Here is a 22,796-nt window from a genome sequence, read left to right as displayed (position 1 = left end):
CATCTTAAGACATGAAATAGAGAGCTACTGAAGTAGAGTGGAAGAAACAAGACTTCATGCTGGGTCACATGTAGAAATGAGAGCTTGACAGGTGAGTAAGATCAAACTCACGGGTTTCTCAATGAGCTCGATGCAGGGCTGCAGGTCGAGGCCGAAGTCGATGAAGCTCCACTCGATGCCCTCCCTCTGGTACTCCTCCTGCTCCAGGATGAACATGGTGTGGTTGAAGAGCTGCTGCAGCTTCTCGTTGGTGTAGTTGATACACAGCTGCTCGAATGAGTTCAGCTGGGGGACACAAGAGAGAGACGGTTAGGAACAAATAAAAACAAGGTTACATATTTGCACACACAGAAAGATTATCCACTGTTATGTCATGTACAGTTGCCTCAATTATTTACCTCAAAGATCTCAAAGCCAGCGATATCTAGGATGCCGATGAAGGAGGCTCCCTGTCTCTTGGTCTTGTCCAGGGCTTTGTTGATCCTCATGACGAGCCAGCGGAACATCCTCTCGTATGTGGCCTTGGCCAGGGCCTCCACAGCAAACTCTGCCTGCTCCTGGGTCTGAGCCTTCTGGACGTAGTCTCTGCCCACCTTGATCCTGGGTGACAGGATGGCCCTGGTGAAGTCTGTGACATTCATGCCCATGAGGTGGCACACCTTCTGGGCAGCTGTCGCAGAGGAAATGGGAGAGAAGCTCATTAGCATTAGCATTACCACAGCTAACCATAGCTGTAAATGCACTGTGGTACCCAAACTAGCATTAGGTTTAGCTCCACCCTCTCATCCTAACATGGTCATTTTGGCTCCAAAAAAACAAAATGGTGACTACCAAAATGCCAAACTGGAGGCTTCAAAACTGGAGTCCCCAAACCAATGGGAGATGTAATGATGGCTACATACATTATTTATATACATGCTATGCTTATTTCAGGCCAAGATCAGACTTACCGGTGTTGTCGGGCATGGAGGCCTGGTCTGTGTGGCGCTCCTTCTTGAAGGACATGTTCCCAAGCTGCAGCACAGAGGCCACCACCTTCAACATGCCTGCATGAAAAGAAGCATAAACGTGGTTTTATGTTGCACTGATACTAGTCGCTAAACATAAGCAAAGTCCCAGTCAAAGAATACGAGAGGGGAAAAAAAAGGTGTTTTAAAAGTGATTTGCCGTCTGCCTTACCGATCTGCTCGTCCTCTGGGATGCTCATGATCCTGAAGGCCTCCATGGTCTCTGAGAACAGGTCCTTGTCCTGCTGCCCAGGAATTGTCACGTTCCCGTTGGAGAGGAAACGGTAGTTGTTGTAATTTTCAAGGAGCAGTTCATCTGAGAGCAAAGGTGGGTCGCAGTGAGATACATGGCAAAAGACAAGTTTAAAATCTTTACAGTAAGGACCTTTTAAAAACCCTTTGGCAGCCACAGTTTTTGCTCTAGGAGGCAGAAATTTTGCATTTGGCTAAAAGCAGGGGTGACAACGGGAGGGACCTGTTGCAAAAAGTCCCGTAACTTCCAAATGAATTCACAGACTAGCCCAAGATTTTGTGGAAAGATTGGTGATGAGCAAAAGAACAGCTGATTACCTGTTCATGCCAACTGGGAAAAACGGGAACTGGTAGATGCATGCGTGCACGAGGTTGCGGCTATCGCAAATTTGTGCTTAATATTTTAATCATTAGAATGCAAACAAAGGATTCAGTCAAGACACAGGACCACACTTGGCATTTACACGACAATTTCAGAGTGGTGATTCCAGGGACTTTGGAATCGAACAGACTCCTATCCCAGTGAGTAACATTAAGATTATGTCTGTTAACCCGCCCTCACATTACAAGATCATTTGGACAGATAATCTGTTCACAGCAGCCTTGAATCGGGAACACCTGCATGATTGACGTTAGGGGCGAATCAGACCCAAAATGTGCCAAGTTATCCGCTTGCGTGGAGCCAGCATGACTCTTTTTTTAAGATTATTTTTATGGCTTTTTGTGACCTTAATGACAGGAAAGTTTTTGAAGCCTGAAAGGGAAAGAGAGAGTGGGGACGACATGCAGGAAAGGAATCAAATCCGAGGCCACTGTGACAAGGACACTGCCTTTGTACACGGGGTGCCCGCCCTACCTATTGAGCTACTGGGCGCCCCGCCAGCATAAGTCCTCAGAATAAAACCCAAATAGTCATTATCACTCTGCAAACCCTTGAGATTAAAAAGAGTTTCATAAAATGCTTCTTACTGCGCAGTTTATCTCCAGCCCCTGTGAGCATGTAGTAGAAGATGTGGAAGGTCCTCTCATCTTTGGCCTGGCGAATGGCACGGGATTTCTCCAACAGGTCTAGTGATGAATCTGTCAAGGACAAGTTTTCTGATACTACCAGCCAAATCAGTTGTGTGTTGTAGTGAGACATTTAAAATCCTGCAGTGATCAAGAAAAAGAACAAGTGCAACAATGACTTCAAGTCTTAAAGAGCAGCAATGACAAATCAAGGATACAAGTTTCAATATTGGCACCGACGATGTAACCATTGACATCAAAGTTGATCCTGATGAATTTTCCCTGAAGGAGACAAAGACACAAACATTTAACAAAGACATGTGGAAGAGTCCAGCTGGAAAATGAATCAGAGGATGCAGCATTAAGTCTTACAAATCGGGAGGAGTTGTCGTTTTTGACCGTCTTGGCGTTTCCAAAGGCCTCTAGGATGGGGTTAGCCTGCAGCAGCTGCTTCTCCAGCTCCCCCTGGTGGACATTAAGAGAACAGCAAGGCAAAATATATATCACACGTTCCAACTTCCTGCGAACACAATAAGTAAATCAGAAAAATTCTCAGCAATGATTCAGATCTAACAAGACATGAGAACCACTTACTGTGATCTGTTATTCATTTACGAGAATGTTTCATCACCACACAAAAAAAACAAAAAACTGATTACTTTGCTTCTTTTTAATCAAATATGCTGACACTGTGTTTATTTACCCATGATGTACTTACGTCTGGGGAGGAGGGAGAACATGGAGTGTACAAAACATTCAAACAACAAGTGATAAAAGGAGGGACACCATATACACACCCATCAGCAACACACACAAACACACAAAGCATTTCCCCCACACATAATGTCATGTTAGTGCCCAAATATGCAAACACCCAGAGACCCTGTGACCCTCATCAGTAACCCGTCACCTGTTTCCCAGAGCGTAGTAATCCAGTGAACCCAAAGCAAAACACAAACAAACACACACACTTGCTTCAATTTAACTTGAAGTTTCTTCCTTTAAGCTGCACTGACTTGTTTTTCGTTATTGAGGCTTTGTCTGCACATACGAGTGTATTTGAAAGTGTTTGCACATTGACCTTTCGTATGCAAGATAGTTTATAAAACTCCAACCAGGGTGAAGAAACTCTGTTTTCAGTGTTGCAGTGTAGACAAGGGAATCTGAGGTCTTGGCTTGTAACATAAGAGTATGCGCACAGAAACAGATGCTACAATTCTTTTTTTGTGCGTCTCGCTGTATCATTCCATGTCCTTTGTCTGAATTCGGAGGGTTTTGCTGGTCCCTGAACGCAGCGCAAGTGGAACTTTTCATTCCTTTTTTTCCCCATCAGCAGCAGTTTATTGAGTTCAAGTTGCGGGGTGGATAATTGAGGGACAAACTGTTTGATTATAAAGACTTTCTTTCGATCAGTTCATGGTTGGATCAATCTGAGCTGATCAGATTAGATCGATGGATTAGAGGAGCAGCTGCTGCAGAGGCGAGTAAGGGAGAACTTTACTCGCCACCACTGGACCACAGTGCGTGCAGTTTCTGTGGGAATGCAGCTCGTTTCATTTAAAGTAGGTTGGAAAAATGACAGACAATACACCGCGTTCCAAATTATTATGCAAATGATATTTTTCTCTGATTTTCNAGTTTAATTGAAAAACAAAAAATTTAATCTTTATGACACTTAAATACAATTTGCATAATAATTTGGAACGTGGTGTACTACAACTATTTAAATTATTTAACGGTTAAGTTTCACTTTCATTGCAACTGGCGCTCTGCTGCTCTGTCCGCACCCACAGTACGCTCTATCTATATGAGGCGGTGGATGCTGATGTTGTGGTAGTACGCTACAAATAAATGAATGTGTGGGGAAACTCTGAACACATAAAGAAAGAATAATTAGACTACCGATGTATGAAGCTGTCAGGTAATGTGTCTCTTTAGTTGATGGTGAATTACTGTGTACAGTCTTTCTCACTTCACTGTAAGCATTGGTTGTTATGTAGCTGCAATTAAAAGGCTATTTCTACTGTTTAATTATAATTCGAGCAAAAGGCAGGCAAAATGAGATTTCTGTTCTCCCAGCTCTATTCTGGTTATGGAAAAAAATGAAAATAAAAAATATTTATCTGGAGTTGTGCAATAAAATGAGTGGAACAAATAAAAAATGAAATGAAATTAATAATAAAGCTGATAACCAGTCACTCAGGTGTAAATTAAACACACACACGCCCAAGCTATTTTTCATGAAAAAGGAAAAAGCACAGTAAAATTCTGAACACGCAGAATAGCGATACAAATGATGAAAAATTCAACCAGACAAATCTACAGAAACATTTATCAGTACAAAAGTTGCTGTCTTTTTTCCAGCAAATGCCCCTCCCTCTTATCCTTCTATTGTCTGGCTGAATTTTTCACAGGAACACAAACGGCTGCCACTGATCTGCAAACAAACTTCCTCCTGACTTCCTATTGGCTGGCAAGACATGCCACCTCTGTCCTTTACACACAGTGACTCCCAAAACAGTGCGCTCCAGCGGACGGGAAAGAGAGGGAGGTTGAGGGATGTGGGCAGGGGTGGGGGAGGAGGAAGAGGAGGAGGAGGTAGGTAATGACAGAAGCAGGTGGGGAGGAAGAGTGAATGGAGGGAGAGAGTTAACTCACATGTGACAGGATCGAGCTGTTCTGTTGATGGGAAGAGAGAAATACAACAACCTCAAAAAAGGGATGATAGATGTGGTTTTCATCAAACCCAACTACGTTGCTTTCAGCGGCATCTATCATACAGTTGGCAGGACAGATAACAGTAGTGCAGGTTCTCCGCTGACGTAATGCTCGACTGTCAGATGGTGGACTAAGTTTTAGCTCTGATGAGAATGTGCAGTAAAATCAGCAAAACCAAATACATGAAGTAAGACCTCTGGTCTATATAACATGTCAGAGCGCCAGATGCCTTTAAAGGGATAGTTTCGATCTTTTAAAGTGGGATGTATGAGGTACTTCTATATCGGTCAGTGTATTACGTACAGCAGATGGCGGTCAACACACCCTCAGTTTGGAGAAGCAGGCAGGGGTATTGCCATAGGAAGCTAAACGTGCTGCTGTGGACGGGGGCAGCAGCAAAACGTATTTTAGACACCCCAAAAAAATTCAATATTGGTTTAAATGTGTGTTATATTTAAAATATTTTCACCAATTTTCCTTTTCCAACGGGAAACTGAAGACTTTGACAAAACTAGCAAAGGCCCTGACACACCAGGGGTTCATTTATTAAACAATCTGTAGGATCCATATTAAAAATAGACATGCGGACAAAAGCCAAAAATGGTGTGGGCCAAAAATATTCGATAATTTCTACAAGCAGGCTTCCACCTTAACATTGCGTCGTCAATTTCCCAACTCCAGAATGTTCGTAAGCATGCAACTTTTGCGTGGGAAATGGTGTACGCCACTTTCAGGCCTCATGTTGTGCGTACGCAATGTTTATAAATGAGACCCCAGGTCAGCCATCGGGCAGTCAGTGAGCGTCTAACGCCCCAGTTTTTGCTGTGTGTCCCGCACTAGTTGGCCCTTGTTGGCTATTTTTCATCAGTTTCAGTATGTTGAATCGGCGTCAAAAACTGCAGAGCCCGTTGGTGAGGGCTATCACTCTGATTTCTAGCTCAGAGGGCGAGAGATCCACAGAAACTTGTTATATTAGGAAGATTATTTTTTCACCATTGAACACTTTGTAATAGTTTGTGTTACTGTCTGCTAAAGCATGGTAGATATCCTTTGTTCTTTCAACACTGGGTTGTGTTGTTAACGTGCTAACCGGCTAACTGGAGTCTTGAATGCTTCCTGTCGGTCTTCTGGTTTCCTTTTTGATTGACGAACACAGACTTTCGTCTCACACAGGCGCAGAATGTACATGTCAGTTGGCCGTTGGCTGTAGTCTTAGTGGTGTGTTCAAGTGCAACTGCTTGGCAGTAACACAAGAGATGCGAGGCGACAACAGTCAGCCTTTATCGCCACTAGTTTTCTGATGACAGTTTCTGGACCTTAATTTTACCTCACAGAAAACAGGAGCTGCTGGTCTAATGCTGCCTCTATCGGTTTGTTTGGTGAATCTGAACTAACCCATAACACCAAAGTCACACAGTAGCACAAACAAACTAGCCTACAGCAGCTCCTGTGTTCTGTGAGGTGAAATTAAGGTTTTTGTCAATGGAGTCTGTCTTTGAAGACAGCGATATAACAGCTTCAGTTCCCTGTCGTATTCGCCCTCTGACAGCTCGGTAAAGCAGTGAAAATAATCTCAATATAGCGTACACTTAAACTGATACTGACTTTTTTTAAGTGGCTAAAATAGGTTTTGCTGCTGACTCGTCTACAGCAGTACATTGCTTAACTTCTGTGGCAGTAACCTCTCCAAACTGGAGGCACCCTGACCACCTTCTGCTCATACACTGACTACACATGAGTACCTCATCCACACTATCCCTTTAAACGTGCACTACTGTTGTTCTGTGCCTGCAGGGCGATTATCTTGATTGCCACCCATTTTCCTTTGATGATAGCTCTTTTCTGTGGCAGCAGTACCACAGCAGAGTTTGTCTACTGCAGAAAATAAGCTGTTTGAATACAACAACGTGACGATGGATTAACAATCAAATGATCATACACACACACGCACACTGGTGCACATCACAGTCACAATGAAAAAGTGGTTGGTCAATGTACAAAGAGGGATAGGGAAACGTCGTTCCTGGAAGATGAAAGCACTGGAGGATTTAGGGCTTGTGTCTCGCCTGAAAATCAATCAGCAGGGAGTGAAGTAAGAGAGGAGGAAGGGAGTAGAGATAAAAGGTATGACTAGAGGATGTAAAGGAGTAATGGGAGGAAGGTTTGAGGGATGAACTGTGCGGATCAGAGGCAGGACTGACCTGGTCTTTCTTGGTCTTGTGAGAGGAGGCCACGTGAGCCAGATACTGGATGACCTTCTTGGTGTTCTCTGTCTTACCAGCACCAGACTCTCCTCTGTGAGACAAACAGAGAGAAATGCAGAGTAAAATGATTCAGAGGAAGGGTATTAAACACAAAAAAGTGACTGTCAAGAGTTGATCATAAATAATTAAAATAATCTTAATACAACACTGAAGCTAGGCCTGTCGTGGCAACCACATTATCAACTTTATTGTATGATATGCGGACATGAACTCATGTGGGTCCGTTACAATAGAATGTCCCCAACACTTCAGCCAACATAATGTCAGAATAAACAGCTGGGTTTTCCTGAACATTGTAAGACTTGGACGCAAACATTTCCCCTTCGTTGTCTCTCCACCCTGCCTACTTGTGCGAGTCCGAAGAAAATTTGTTATTATTCGAAAAATTGTCGAATAGTTGTCACGATTTTCGAATAGTGTTTTTGCTTGTGCTGCCCATCCCTACTACGAAGTCCCTTCTTCATGCCACCTTTGCTTTTTTTTACAAAGAATAAGATGATGGCAGCATCATGCCACTCCATTGTGTGATTTAAGAGAGCATGCCAGCATCCCGGAAGCAAAAGAGGTGTGATGACATAAGGTGCAGCACAACAGCATCCGCCTCTAATGTGATGTATAACATATGCGTTGGCACCCCTTTCTAAACAATAAGAATAGCATTAACATGGCAATAACAATCATTTACCCTCCCTGTTAAATAGTGGCTGATCTCACCAACTGCTCTGAGGATACGGAGCTCCAGACTTCATCGTTTTCCAATTTGCAGATGTTGCTGCTCTTTTTTGAGTTAGCTGCTAACTACTACAAAAAACTTGGGACTTGCAGTGGGTCGCATGCATAACACATCATCAAAACTTCATCAAAATGTCGTAACTGTGCCGCCCATGATCTCGTCCTGCCAGCTGTCCCTTTTTACACAGACTTCGTTTCGGCGCTGTTTGTACCTCTGCTGCCGGCTTAAAGGCAAGACAACTCTGTAAGTAAGGCAAAAAACGGCCCAACATTCTCACCTTGAACAGGCTGCCTAAAAAGGGTTTTGGTCGCAAGAGACATCAGTTGGCTTTGTTTTTGTTGACCAAATACGTTCTTGTATATATTAACACGTGTTTATTACTTTGACCAAAATGTGAATTCCAAATCCTGAATATTTTTAAGAATTAAAAGTTCACTGGTCTTTGAAAGGGTCTACTTGCATATGTCATCATTATATCAGTGGCATAAAATGGTCTCAAAATAACAATCATATCAAAAGTAGTTATCTTGACAGGCCAACTAGCAGTGTTGTTACTCTAACGTGTTATGTGATGTCTTTGTGGATATGTGTGACTCACGTGCAAAGAATGGACTGGTCTTCACGATCTGCAAAAAAAGAAATACAAATGTTGCATTACAGCTCTGCTGATTCTAAGTGAGCATATGTTATCTGCACAGTGCATACAGTTTTGTAGTCTGTACAACAGGAAGTACGTTGGCCACAGACAGGAAATCAATATCCGGCTTCCTGTGACTGAAAAGAAGTGCTGCTGCTCGGTTTCAAACTAACCAGCTAATTACCCCTCCACTCCCAAATGTGGTCTGAGCCCTTTGCTGAAGCCAAACATGGAGAAAAGGAGCCCAAACGGGAAAGAGGGGAGTTGTTTTTAATGAGTGGTGAGCATGACAGACAACATCAGGAAAACAGGCCTAAAATGGAGCTGCATTTCCAACATGAGTGCATACAGGAGGTGGACTACAGCAGCACATTACAAAACAATAGCCATGCAGGAAATACCTATTAGGTGCTCGTAATGCTGAGCTTTTGTTGTAAGTGTTGATTCAAGTCACAAAACTGCACGTTTAGGTAATGTGGTAAAGGGGGAAAACCTCAGAAAAGAAAGATGACATAAGCCAAACACAGCAAAGTAGGAGGATATGTGTCCAACATAATCACTGTAAACTGAAGTCTTAAAAATAAATTGAGCTGCATCACTAAGAACAAACTTAACAAGATTTTTTTTACGTCCCCTGCATATCCTTCCAAAGAATGTGACAAATGAGCTGCACAGAGACACACATGCCTCAGTTTTTAACCTCTCTTAACTAGCATCGAGAGCGTTGTGTATTTTCTGAGGCCTGTGGGACAAGTAAATCATATATAAATATTCTGCTAGTACCACCGTCTTCCATTTAAAGGCCCCAACTCAATATACAAGGTACTCCCATGCAGCTCATTTAATTTTAAGAAGGGGACTAACACAAATAAACTGCACATATCACAGTGTCTTTAAGTACAACCTAGTCTCTTAGGAGCCTTACAGTTAACAGCTCTGTGTGGAACCACTCAGAGAACAGTAGCTTCATTGACAACACAATCTTAAAAAGGGATCCATGTTACAAGCTCGGGGCTGCTAAAATAATTGGCAAAAGTTTGAACTACAGCATAAAAAAGTACATCATGTAGGCCAACAGACTTTAAACTCCACTTCCATGCTTTACAGCATGGATGGTGACTTACCCTGCATCATGCTTCTGTAAGATGTGTCAGTGATGGCGTAGATGTGGGGCGGCATTTCATGCCTCTTCTTGCCCTTGTACATTTCGACAATCTCCTCTGAGTAGATGGGCAGGTTCTTGTAGGGGTTTATGACGACACAGAAGAGACCAGAGTACGTCTGCAGGACAGAGAAAGGTGGCATTTGAAAAAAGCTGCACATGAACATGGAATAAGAAGAAGAAGGTGCCAGTGGAAGTACAGGGGTTGATAAAATAAAATTAGGTCAGAAAGGAGATCTGCAAGTCTTCACTTAAGCTAAGAGGCTCAGATTTGTTTTAGGATTCGTGTGGGAATTCTCGCAAGAATGGAGTCAATGTCACTATTCATCATGTGACTGGGATAGGACAGGGAAGTCAACAGGGGCGGGCGGGTTGGGAATGACAATGACAATAGGTGTAATGATAATATAATATTTAAATATGCACTGTTATGAATAAACACTATTGTCTTTTCTTTTTCACTGGAATACGTTGGGACGGGAGAGAAAGTCCACTCCCGTGTCACCCTCTAGTTCACACTACACAACTTTCAGACTCGTCATATTGCAGTGTTGTTCACTACACAACATGCTGTCTTGTAATTGGGTCTTTAAGACACTGTGGTTTTCACACTTCATGTCTGACTGGTGATAGGGTCACACACTGCAAAATCTTTCAAAAGGAGGAATCACAGATAAAAAGTCTGTTCTTCAATCTATAGTTTGTGAAACGGTAACTGACATAACACCACACAAGAGGCACAAGTTTTTGGCGCATATTAACAAAATAGCCCGTTTCCTCTGAGGTGCAACAAGAACTCTGGTCTGAATTGTAGCTGCAACACACACAATTCTTATTGTTACAGACGACCCACGCCCTGAGGTTTCCCTCAACTCATGTCTTGTCTCAAGGCTAATGTCGTGCAGTGTGAGGTAGACATTAGTGTGCAGAGCAGAATTAGAATTGTCGTCTGGGGTTGGGGACGTCAGCTTCAGTAAATTTTGCCTCTGGTGGCCGGACATCTATCAACCGGTAACCAACTGGTTAATTTGTAACACAAAAAAGGCCAAAGAACTTGAAATATGCTATGCCTTTACTTGAAGTTTGACTCTGTGAGCTTTAGCGCAGCATTTTGAAGTGATATCCCTGGAGGGGTGGGCACGACATTTCCATAGCAACACCATCCTGTCACCATGGGTCAGGCTCAGCTAGCTCCTACCTGACCCACAGGTGGTGGTGCACGGTGCAGTAAACTGAAGAGAAGCAAAATAAACCTATAGATTGACATATGTGACTGGTCAAAAATGTTCTCTGCAGTTAACAGAGTAAGAGTTAACCACTGACATTCCTAACTGGTCATTTTAATATGCTTATGTGCAAACAGTGTTGTGCTTCCCTCAAAATTTGCCTCTCTAAATAATAAAGAAGTCGCACGCGGCATTGCTTCAATAATGAGGATTTCCCATCAGGACTGAGCTGAAAGTTTCTCATGAACTCTGAATTGTTCTTCTATATCATTACGTAATCTCGACCCCACCCTGCTGCAAGTTTAAACTGATGATTGAACTTAGCATTGCAAAACTACAGCTACTCAACAGGTTAGCCGAGTCATATCTCAAGTCCGCAAGGTGGAATTATCTTTTCTGCTTCGAACATTTAAACCCTCCTCCATTCCTTTCTTTAAACCCCACTAAATCTCTTCTTTGTGTATCTGGACTTTTTCTCCTCTCACCATAGCTTCAGATTTTTTGTTTCTATGAGCTGCATTCCTGCGCTGCCCTCCCACCATCTCTGTACCAGGCATTCCTCCTTCTGCTGTACACCCGCTCTCCCTTGAGAGATGGTCAATGTAAAGACTACAGAGCCTGGAGGCTCTTTAACCACCCGTAGCCTGGATCTCTGGAGGGAGCGAGGGAGGGGACAGCGGGCTGTGTTGATATGACCGGGTCACACCACAGAGTCAAAGAGACCAAATCACTCCCAGCCCACCACATGGGGATAAATAACATTAATTATGGGGGAAGTAATAGCAGTTACAACACGATTTACATTCCATGTCCATCTCTGAAAAAACTGGACGCCCCTCCCTACTTCCCTGACTCTTTCTTCACATCTCTCTTGCTCATTGTTCCCTGCAGCTTCCTGTTTACAAGATAACTCCAAACACAGGGAGAACAGAGAGAGAAGGGAGACAGAGGGGAGGAGGGTGCAGGAAAAGAATGCCTGCATACCATAAGTATGTTAGCAGAGTGCACGGGGTCTTTGCATTGACTATTTGCATACAATGGGTTATCTTAAACAATGGAGCCTAATGAGATAATAAGGAGGTTGGACAGGGAGATAAATTGGTTTGGAGACTGGCCATGGCATATTGTCTTCTACAAGCCAGTGGGGATTTTGTAACAATTAAAAAGGAAAATGCTTTTAACTGCACCAATGGGAAAATGTTACCCTGATCATTGTTTAATAGACGAGCAGATCAAGAAAACAGTAGCAACACACTTCTGGAGGAAAATGTCAGATATGAAACATGGCTGTATTTTATTCTTACAACACAATGCCTAATAATTTAAATACTAAAAAAGACTGTCTAAGTATCGTCTTGGCAAAAACATTCGCACTAGAGTCAAAACTGGGAAATAAATAAATCAATGCTTTGTTTAAGGGGGGCCTATTATGCTCATATTCAGGTTCATATTTGTAATTTGGGTTTATGTTTACATGCTTTAAAGCTTGAAATACACTTAATTTTCCTAACACTGTCCGTGCTGGAACACCTGTAATCACCCTCTGTCTAAAATGCTCTCTTTTAGCGGCTGTTTCCTCACAAAAAGCCCAGTCTGCTCTAATTGGTCAGCATTTCCGTGTCTTCTGCATCTTTGCACAGTCACTGCAGCCGTGGAATGACCGTTGACGCAGAATAGTTGCACCTTTGGAATCAAAAATTAACAATAAATTTTAAGATGACTTGTTCCCCGACGTTAGCATGAAGCTACATGTAGCAGGGTGCCGGGGAATGACAGTTAACAGAGAATAGCAGCACTTTCTCCCATTTAAAACCACCAATAAGGGGCGTTGGTGGCTTAGTGGGTAGAGCAGACGCCCCATATACCAGACTGTTACTGCTGCGGCCCGGGTTTGAGTCCAGCCTGTGGCCCTTTGCTGCATGTCATCCTCTCTCTCTCTCTCTCTCTCTCTCCCCCCCTTCAAACTTACCTGTCCTGTCCATTAAAGGCAAATGCCCAAAAAATATCTTTAAAACCACCAATAAAAACTTCTAAACATAACCGGACATGTTCAAGCAGGAATATGATTCATATATGGGAAGATATTAACAACATCTGCAACCAAGATTACATGTTTCCCTGGCGTTAGCATGTAGCTACATGTAGCAGTGTAGGCTACGTAATGTAAACCCTTGCAGTAGCACACCTGGAGCAGATGACCATATAAAGAAATCAGTTACAAGCTAATGTCAATATTTAGAGCATGTGCATTAAAGTAGTTGAAGACTTTTATTTTTGTGAAATTAAAGACATTTCCACATTAAATTGATGCAGAAAAGGCACAAATTGGTGCATAAAGATTCACCAGAATGCAGAAAATTAAATGTTTGATGCCATGTCCAAAATTAACACCCACCAAGTGGTGCATTTTCTGTTTGGCGAGTAAATCTCAAAAGGCTATCTGTGACGCTGGTGAGTAAATGTTTGTCCCAATATTGTCAGGTAATAACAAAATATGCTGAAAGTCTGCCGCGTTTTGGTGTCATTTACGACTGGCTGTTTCCGTTCTTTGCTTTTGCTGTTTCTGTATTGGACAGGAACTTCATATTGCATTCAGGTGCACCTTGTAAACTCAGAAATCTATACTTGAATGGCCATAAAAAGTCGTTTAAAACGGGAATTTTTTTCCTTTGTTGAAATATATCTGTCACTTTCTTTTTCTTTCACTACAGTATTAAAAGTATCACAATATCCCATTCATTTCTACATAAGCAGATTTTGAAAATTAAATCAAGTTGTCCTCAGCAAACCCTGTAATATTCTTGTTCAACAGGTCAAATACCTCTGTGGTTATTATCAAGTTGTTTAACTGCAGCATTTTTACATAAGTAAAAACAGAAGTCGTACCCAATATGCAAACATTTTGGCCAGTAAATAAGTAAAAAATGTTTGAACTAAACTAAACTATCACTTGCCGCTAGTCCGCTGCTCGCTACGGTTATTTTGGCTGGTAGAGAATATGGTTGGCTGCTGGATTTTTTTCATCTTGAAATCCAGTGAGTCAGAAGAGATGCTTGAAATTTTGCAAAGCAGGACCCCAAACCCCCATCTCACATGTATCCCAACCTTTTGTGAAATGAAACCAACGCCAAAAAAACCCTGTTGGAAACTGAGGATTTAGAATCCTGAAGCCCGAGGTTGTTGCTCGCAGGGTTTACTTATACATATGTTAACCTCATTATTTCACCCTGCATTGTAATATCATACAATATGACAGCAAATAAAGAAAAGCATAAGAGGTCCCCTTTAAGGTATTTGACGGCTTCATACTCACGTATATGAGCCCAGAGTAGTATCTCTCCTTCAGGTTGTGCAGCACAGAGGCCTCGTTCAGGCAGGTGAGCTCGGCCATGTCCTCCACCTTGCTGAACTTGGGCGGGTTCATCTTCTGGATGTCATCCTTGTTCACCCTGATCTTCTTCCCAGAGTCTGCCAGCTCGACCACGCACTCGTCGCCACGCTCCTCCTTCACTGAGCCGGCCTCGAAGCCCAGGCGTTCTGAGGGCACCCATACCAGCTTCTTGGTGGCCCAGTCAGCCTGTGCCAGGGGGTTGTTGACCAGATTGCGGTCCACATACAGGAACTTGTCTGCAGCAGACATGGTAGCTGAAAGATGAAGAAAGAGTGTTTATCTTTAGTGCTAAGAAATTGAGAGAATCACGAAGAGAAGTCAAAAACATAGATATCAAACCACAAAAACAAAAATCTCATAAACATTTAATCATTTATTATCACATTAAAATCTATTATATGTAAATGAGTTGCTGCATGTCTTCAGTAATATCTGGCAGGCTTCGTTTACAGGACCAGACCTTTGCTTCCCCTCCATCTTCACATGTAATTTCAGAGGAATGTAAAGGTCACGGCTGACGGGATGTACAACAGGAAGAGTCTACTTCAGTGATGTCAGGTCGACATAACACACATCCATGTCAACCTACGCTCCGTGTTACTTCTTGACAAATTGCTGTGAACACTTAATCAAATCTCCAGCTGCTGGAACATCCCAGTGACGGAGGAGAAACACCTCCCAGCAGAGGTGCCTCCAGTTGGGCTCCAATTAACTGGCTGTGTGCTGGTGGGAAACCTGTGAGGGAGCATGTGTTTGTTGTCATTCCTACTGGTTGGTTGAGTATTTGCTAAAAAGGGGGAGAAGGGGAGGTGGCTGTGTGTGATCTTGGAGAGATAACCTAAAGCTCTGCTTGACTTAATGGCCCTTATCAACCAAATAGTTCCAGTGACTGAACCCAGTGACAAAATCAGGAAACAAAAGTCCCTTTTATACATTCCTGTTTTTGTCTGCTTCAGAGGAACCGTCAACATAAAAAAGGATCAAAGGAGTGAGACGGAAGTTTCATATGAGAGCATGTTTTGTATAAAAACAGTCATCACGTTCTCTGTAATTTAGCATTATCGTAAAGCGTTCTTTGTTTCTAGTGTTATCAAAGCAGTGATGATCTGTTGAATGTTTCATGGTTATATTTCCTGATTTAGTGCATAGTCACACTGAAACAATTAGTAAATAAGCTTCAAATTTTGTTTGCCTCGGTCAAGCTTTCTCTTTAGGTTTCCTGTAAAACTAATATTGGTTGTGTTTGTTTTAATGTAAATATTATCGATAGCAGCCATAATCAGTGAGTGACTGTCATGATAACTACTTTTGGACTATATATTATCCTGGAAAAAATTGCATTAAACTATATTAAAACTGCGTTAAAATATAATACTGTCATTTTAAGACCATTTTATGGCACTAACATCATGACATAGGGCTGAAAGATATGGTCTATAAATAATATAATAAAAAAATAATATAATAATAATATAACAATATTTATAAGCCGTATTACGATACACAATTCATTTATCTTGATATTATGAAATCTACTAAAATACCTAACTATGAAATAAACTAGCTACAAGAAAATTAAATAAAAATGCTACATAATAAAGTTAAATAAAGTACAGTTAAGTGAAGTATTGTTAAAATAAATAAATCAAAGCGGAAACATGGGTGCTTTCATTCAACCGGCTTCTCTCAAGAAGGAAGAGTTGATGTTTTTGCTATGAACATAAAGCTTCTGGTTGTTAGCAGTTAGCAGAAAGTTAAACTGATACTGCTGCGCCATTAAACATTATTCAATGTGAACTGGAATCAAACTAAAAGCTCTTCAGTTCATGTATTAATAATATTCGCAAGTGGCAGTGGTGCTCCATGGTTGCAAAACGCAACTTATTAGTCATGGTCTGGAGCCCCACTGACACAATTGCATGAGCACGTGAGGCGTGTGTTTCTGTAACTTGTTGAAAGTTAAACCGTTACCAGGGCACAAGTCGCAGTTGTGCTCCATAGTTGCAATCTAGAGCCCTGCAGACACATATACCCATGACTTGACTGCTCATACTATCGTAACTCATTAAAAGTTGTTTCCTGTTTCCTGGCGCGCCATTAAACGTGAGATTTAATCCACTGTGAGCAGGAAACAAACTACCAGCTCTCCTGTTAAAATACTAATAGTATTTGCAAGTCGTACTGGTGCTCCATGGCTCCAAAATGCAACTAAATGGTTATGGTCTGAAGGCATGCTGATACAGATACAGAAACACAAGCCTAGCCTGCTCAAACTATCATAACTCGTTAAAAGCTCAACAGTGACCAGGGTGCCTTTAAACATGAGATTCAATTCAATGTGAGCAGGAAACAAACCAACAGCTCTCCAGCTCATATATAAATATAATATGCAATACACAATACACTGAATATAATGGATATTTCGCCCACCCCTATAATGTAACCCCTATAGTCTCCATATTTTTAAGAATATTAATTCTTATGAATATGCAGACATTGGAGTTGAAATGTGAAACAAAAATTAAAAAAGCCTAAATCAATATAAGATAAATTAATGTGGTTGTTTGTGTGGAAGAGCTGAACCCCACCCATGGTAGAAATCTGCCAGAAAGCAGAGAAGAAGAAGACAGCAGCAGAGCGACATGAAATGACAACAAAACGTGTCCCAGCATAGTTTCTTTCCTGTTAATTCGGCTTACACACTCTGGAGAAAAAAAAAAAAAAAAAAGCTTGGGTGCTGCACCCAAGTCTTTTAATAGTTTGGTAAAACCCTGCCGTTTATTCTTGCATCATGTTGTCGACGTTCTTTTATAAACAAACACACACACACACACACACACACACACACACACACACACACATATATACACCACATATGAACATGACCTCGTTAAGTCTATAATGTAATTATTGTGACAGGCCAAGTGGCAGTTGAGGTGTGTGTTTGCCTAGGTAGAAAATTTGCCAACAAGCTTCTACAACCTTTAGGAAAGTCAACATGTGCGGTGCCATTTAAATACACACAACTTAATGTTAGCTAACAACTGCACTTACTATGAACTTAGAGGAATGGCTTCAAGCAATTTCTCAATGTTTTGTTGCAAGAAGTGATGAGCCGAGTGCGGGTAATTGTCAAACCAGATAAAGCTCCTCATAAAATTTGCAGTGAACCGAAACAAATGGTTGATATTAAATGCTACTTATAGAAGTTTCAAATAAAACATAACTGAACTTCAGCTGAAGTTGACAAACTGTGCACAAGTTGCTTTCACACACCTCTAAAAAGCTCACAGATGACATCTTGTTGACAGGGAGTGCTGCGGTTTAACCCATATAGAAAGTGACAGGACCAGTATAACCAGTACTGAGGAAAATGACAGCAGTGTGCTTGAGCCAACCCGCCCAACTAAAGCGAGTGCAGAGAGACTCTTTGCAATTAACTGAACATGATGTACCTTCACTGACACCGAAGGCCCAGACTTTACACCATCTCAATTATCATTCCAACACAGCAGGAGCATGACACTGTTTTCCCAGCATCACCGGGTCTCTCAACGTTCCCTCACCACTGACAAAAAAAACAACAACAAAAAAAACCAAGAGCTTCCCTATAAAGGCTTGTTTGCATATGCTGTGCTGCTCATATGCAAACACTACGAAAATCACAGCAGAGGTTATTCCAGTCCAGTCTTACATTTATCATCAGGCCTGCAATAATACATAGGCTGCCAAAGCTGGAAGTGTTTCAAATGTCCGTGAGAGTATTTTTGCATTACAATGTCGTCCAGTGGGACGAGGTTCTGGCGCCAAGTTCGCAATTTTCTCATGCTCAACATCATAAAACACTGCTTGGACACAACAAATCAGAAGATACAAAGATCAGTGCAAGAATAATGGTTTTTATAAAGGTTATGTTTATTCAACTGGGGAAATGTCTTCTTCTTACAGTAGATCAGTTTTGATGACTTCATAGCTCAGTCTCCAAAATTCCTGAATTCATTTAGGGGAACTTGGTATTTATGGAAACTTCAGTCTGTAGAACGACCAATACTGAATTTTTGAGGTTGATACCTTCATCTGGGAGCTTAGAAAAAATCTGAAAATGATTTATGAGACAAACATTACAAACAATCTTCAAGGGGATCATTTCAGTTTGTTAGTCAGTAGGATTACAAAAAGAACTACTGGCACGATTTTCATGGAACTTGGTGGAAGGATGTAGCCTAAGCCAAGGATGAACCCAGTAAATTTTAAGGTGAGTCCGGATCAAGGGGCTGATGCACAAATTATTTTTCACTGTTGTTAATGTGAGATATGGCATTTAGCTTTGGTGGAGGTCTGTGCTCTTTGAGTGCCCTTCTAGTTTTAAATTGTGATCAAGATATTTACTAAGCAGGACATTTTACTGGGGGATATCGGCTTTCGAAAGCCTGACTACCATGAATCAGCAACTAATCTGTTCATTTCTAAGGGAAAAAAGCAAAATTATGTAAAATACAAAAGGTGCTTTCCTTTGAGTCCGGCGGTCTATTGACCCAATGAGCTTTAACGCCATTTTTCAAAGCACCAGCCAGCTGTATTAACATCCAGAGACATAGCGCCCACCCTCTGGTCTCTACTAGGTGACTAGCTGCTCTGCACTGCACACCAGCTGGACAGGAGCTAGCTAGCAATACAGCTCATTCAGGAATTACCACTAATAACAATGTCACGACCCAAAGTGACAAAATGGTGTTGCTGCAGAAACATAGTGGCCAACTTCTAGTCTCCCCGAGATCGCCCTGATGAATAGTGGCTTAATGTTGAACCACAAAACCCCTTTAGCATTGTTAACTATGTTAGCACCTCTAGCCGTGCTGACACTGCTAACATTGCTAACATAGTTAACAATGCTAATGCAGCCTAAAATTAAGCGGCTGACTCACCAGGGCAACCAGGGGGGACACTGGAGGGTTGGCACAATCCCCTTCAATAAACACTGAATGAGCAGCAACGCTAGCTAGCTCCCATCTGACCCCGAGAACATGCAATACAAAATGGTGGCAGCTAGCTAACCAGAGTGGCATGAATACCTGATTTGTTATGGTACAGCATAGTGCTAGTACTACTTCTAAACTGAAGAGCGGCAAAATTAACCTAAAGACAGACATCCGTCACTGGTCGAAAATATTCTCTACTTTAAGTGCTCTCTGGTTGACAAATTGTGTAATAATGATACGGTTTCTAAATATAGTCGAATCTTGTTTGGCATTTCTTCAGGTGATTTATCAGGCGACACATACACAGATACTGATATCTTTGCAACAAGTTATATCAGCTAATCTACAGGCCTGGATGATGCATTGATGCAGCTCGACTTCTGACAACTGTTAGAAAAATAATCATCAGCATCAGCCAACTAAAGTTTCATCGACTGTGCTCTTGACAAAGTGCAAACTAACTGCGCAACAGTCCTCAACTGTACTGAAAAAAGGCGACAGACTCTTGAGAAACTTTAGAAAGAGAACAGAGTTTCTGCGTTTAACAGGGTTATGTCGGTCCGGTCTGTTCCAGCACATTAACCCTGATCTGTGAGAAAGAAAGCAGAGTGAGAGCCATTCTTCTCATGACCCCTGCCTCCCTCCGTCCTCTATCAACTCTGTCAGGCTGCACTACAGCTGACGTCCATCACTGCTCAACCCGCCTCCAAACCCATCTCTGGAGTACCGACCCCATCCTGTAACAGAACGTGGGTCAAATTAGTCCTGCTTTACCTCTCAGCTGGCTCCCGTCTGCCTTCAGTCACCCTCCTCTGCCTCTCTAGAATCTTAACACTACCCCCCCCCCCACCCCCCTGCTGTTTATCCAGTCTTTTCAGGGTCGCATTCCTCCCATACTCACCCTTTATCAGGGAAAGACAGCGAGCTACAGCATTCCACACATTTCTGTCCTCTATCCTCGATGCCTCCCCTCTTACGTCTCTCTGAGACCTTATTCTCTGGCTCTCTGTACAGTTTCCTCCCCTTATTCCCATCACATCAGTGTCATGTGTGCCTTTAGGAGTTTCATCACTCAGGGAAGATCAGCATCTCACACTGAAACCCATAGCTGCACATATCTAACAGATCTGAGTGCATCCAGTCCCTTTGTGTACGTCCGAGTATGTTCCCATGCTCCTTCTAAGTTTCACTTGACCATTACGCGCTCCAGTATATTTGGATCAGATGGCCCCATGCAGGGTCGAGTAAGAGCCACGGCTGATTGTAATCCCTGTAGCTTTGTTGTTTGGCAAAAACAAGAAGTGAAACAGAACAGGCTGAACACGCCCAAAGCTCTGGTGTGCAGGGAGACATGTTGGCCACCGTGAAGACAGCATCTCAAACACTTCTAAGAAATACAGACACCATCTGTTGCTGCTGACAAATAGCTTACACGTACTGTAACTAACAGTTATTTCCATTATCAATTAATCTGCCGATCATTCTCTAGATTGGGCATGTCACAATAACAGACATTTAGTAGTCAATACCAATACCAGTGAAATGCCATGATTCTTGATACCACAGTAAAAAACAAAAAAAAACAAAGAATAAATCCCATTTGCTTAAACATACACTCCTTTATTAAATTAATAAATCAATCAAATTATAAAACTAGATTTAATGTAAATATTACTACACAAAGTACAAGTCTTTGTTGGTTCAATAGATTTCAACACTTGTATATGCAAGGCAGTTGGTTTTTGTGGTAGGCTCTTTGTCCCGCCCTTCCGCCACTATGATTAGCCAGCTGGGTAAAAAGTGACAGTGACAAGTGCAGTGTTTTACCCTAAAAATAACATTTTGACTATTGGTGTTTTCACCCAATATTTACAATAAAGATACTTGATAACCAATTATCGGTAATGTGGATATACTGACTAAGTAGGTAAAGGCCAGTTAAGTTCACAAAATTCTATCTCTTTACTAGAATGCTGCCTTAAAGAACAAGAAGGCAACCCTCATGATATGACAATATCCAAAATCGAAGATGATATCTAGTCTCTTATTAAGTGTAAGAGATATATATTGCCTGGCCCTACACTCGGCAACGAGCCAAAAATAACTTAAGGTGCAGCACTCAGTGCAGACTAGACGCTCCAGCACCTCATCATGCTCTCCCATTGCAAAAAATTAACAAAATACGTTGGCCTGAAGTAAAAACGCTTTTCTTGTTATTGTTGCAGCTGTACTTGTCGCCTTCTTCATATGTTGTTCTTGTTCCGCACTGGTAGGCATTCTTCTTAGTCTTTTGGCATTTAACGGCACACTAGAACACTTGTAGGCGTATATTCTGCCCCGTCAGGTCCACAAGAATAGTATCCCCAAAACCTATGCCAGGGGTTTTCATTCATTTGACAGGGAACATTAAAATATCAGCATTCACTACCACATAAAAAGTTTTTATTGTTGAAGCTGCACTTTGCTATTGTTTTCCTAAACTACTTTGGATGAAACCGGCTGCACGGGACCCGCACACCTGTGGTCCAGCACTGGATCTGACCACTGCAGCAACAGAAAGTTTGCTTCCATTCATCCTTGCTTCTCCTCTAATCTATTGGTCTGATTGATCCAACCACAAACTGAGCTATAGAAAGTCTTGAGTGTGATGATCAAACAGTTTGTTTCACGATGTTCTACCCCAAGACTCAAACTCAAGAATCTTCTGCTAAGTAAAAAACTAAAACTCATGAAGCGTTCCGCCTGCACTGCATTCACGGACCCGCAAAAACCTCTGAAATCAGAGAGGACACAATGAGCACAGAGGGACACACACAAAAAAATAAAGTTTGCTGATCAGCTGTCGTGGGAAACTGGAGAAAAATCTGTGCCGTCCCGTTTTCAGAATCTTGGCATCAACTTGGTACCAAACTATCTCTTCACTTGAAATTTCTTTCTACTCTAGATAAATTGTTTAAAATGTCACAAAACAGTGCAAAATGCCAAAAAAGTCCTCCACAAGACGACGTCTTCAAGTAGTTTTTTGTCTGAGCAATGGGCCCAAACCAAATGACGTTCAAGGTAGTATCAAATAAAACAAAGAAAATTTCAAACTAGGGATTATCAGGTATTTTTGCTTGAAAAATGAGTCACGATTATTGAGCTGCAACAATTAATGGAATAATCAATAATGAATACAGCTGCCAATAAGTTTTTTGATGATCAGCTAAGCTCTACTTTGAACACTATGCGTAGTAAAGTCTGTTGACGTCTGCCTCAGTCCGACTCACATGCTTGCCACAGATATCTCGGTGACACACTTCAAACTACGTCTCCAGAGAGTAGCATGAGGACTAAAATTACTCCAACATCTATTCCAGTTTGACGAGCGCTGCTCTATATTGAAAGTAGAAAAAAGGAGGAGGGAGAGAGTCATCCCA

At 41.9% G+C, this 22,796-nt stretch overlaps 1 protein-coding gene across 2 annotated transcripts in view; it reads right to left on the bottom strand.

The window, feature by feature from the left end:
• LOC126405456 (myosin-9-like) overlaps positions 1-22,796 on the bottom strand; it is a 52,712-nt gene that overhangs the window by 17,783 nt on the left and 12,133 nt on the right. Inside the window, exons 2-13 of one of the 2 annotated variants that reach the window (XM_050069195.1) lie at positions 14,321-14,652; positions 9,744-9,900; positions 8,581-8,608; positions 7,187-7,280; positions 4,926-4,946; positions 2,640-2,732; positions 2,486-2,549; positions 2,229-2,327; positions 1,180-1,323; positions 951-1,046; positions 399-670; positions 112-285 (exon numbers count right to left, since the gene is read on the bottom strand). In XM_050069195.1, the coding sequence (XP_049925152.1) occupies positions 112-285; positions 399-670; positions 951-1,046; positions 1,180-1,323; positions 2,229-2,327; positions 2,486-2,549; positions 2,640-2,732; positions 4,926-4,946; positions 7,187-7,280; positions 8,581-8,608; positions 9,744-9,900; positions 14,321-14,647 (1,569 nt within the window). In that variant the 5' untranslated portion in view covers positions 14,648-14,652. The remainder of the gene's footprint in view (positions 1-111; positions 286-398; positions 671-950; positions 1,047-1,179; positions 1,324-2,228; positions 2,328-2,485; positions 2,550-2,639; positions 2,733-4,925; positions 4,947-7,186; positions 7,281-8,580; positions 8,609-9,743; positions 9,901-14,320; positions 14,653-22,796) is intronic. The other variant, XM_050069198.1, reaches the window with a different exon arrangement.

This window comes from Epinephelus moara, chromosome 18 (genome assembly GCF_006386435.1).
Source record: "Epinephelus moara isolate mb chromosome 18, YSFRI_EMoa_1.0, whole genome shotgun sequence".
NCBI lineage: Eukaryota > Metazoa > Chordata > Actinopteri > Perciformes > Serranidae > Epinephelus > Epinephelus moara.
Note: the sequence above shows the minus strand (reverse complement) of the source record. Positions and strands in the feature narration are given on the sequence as shown.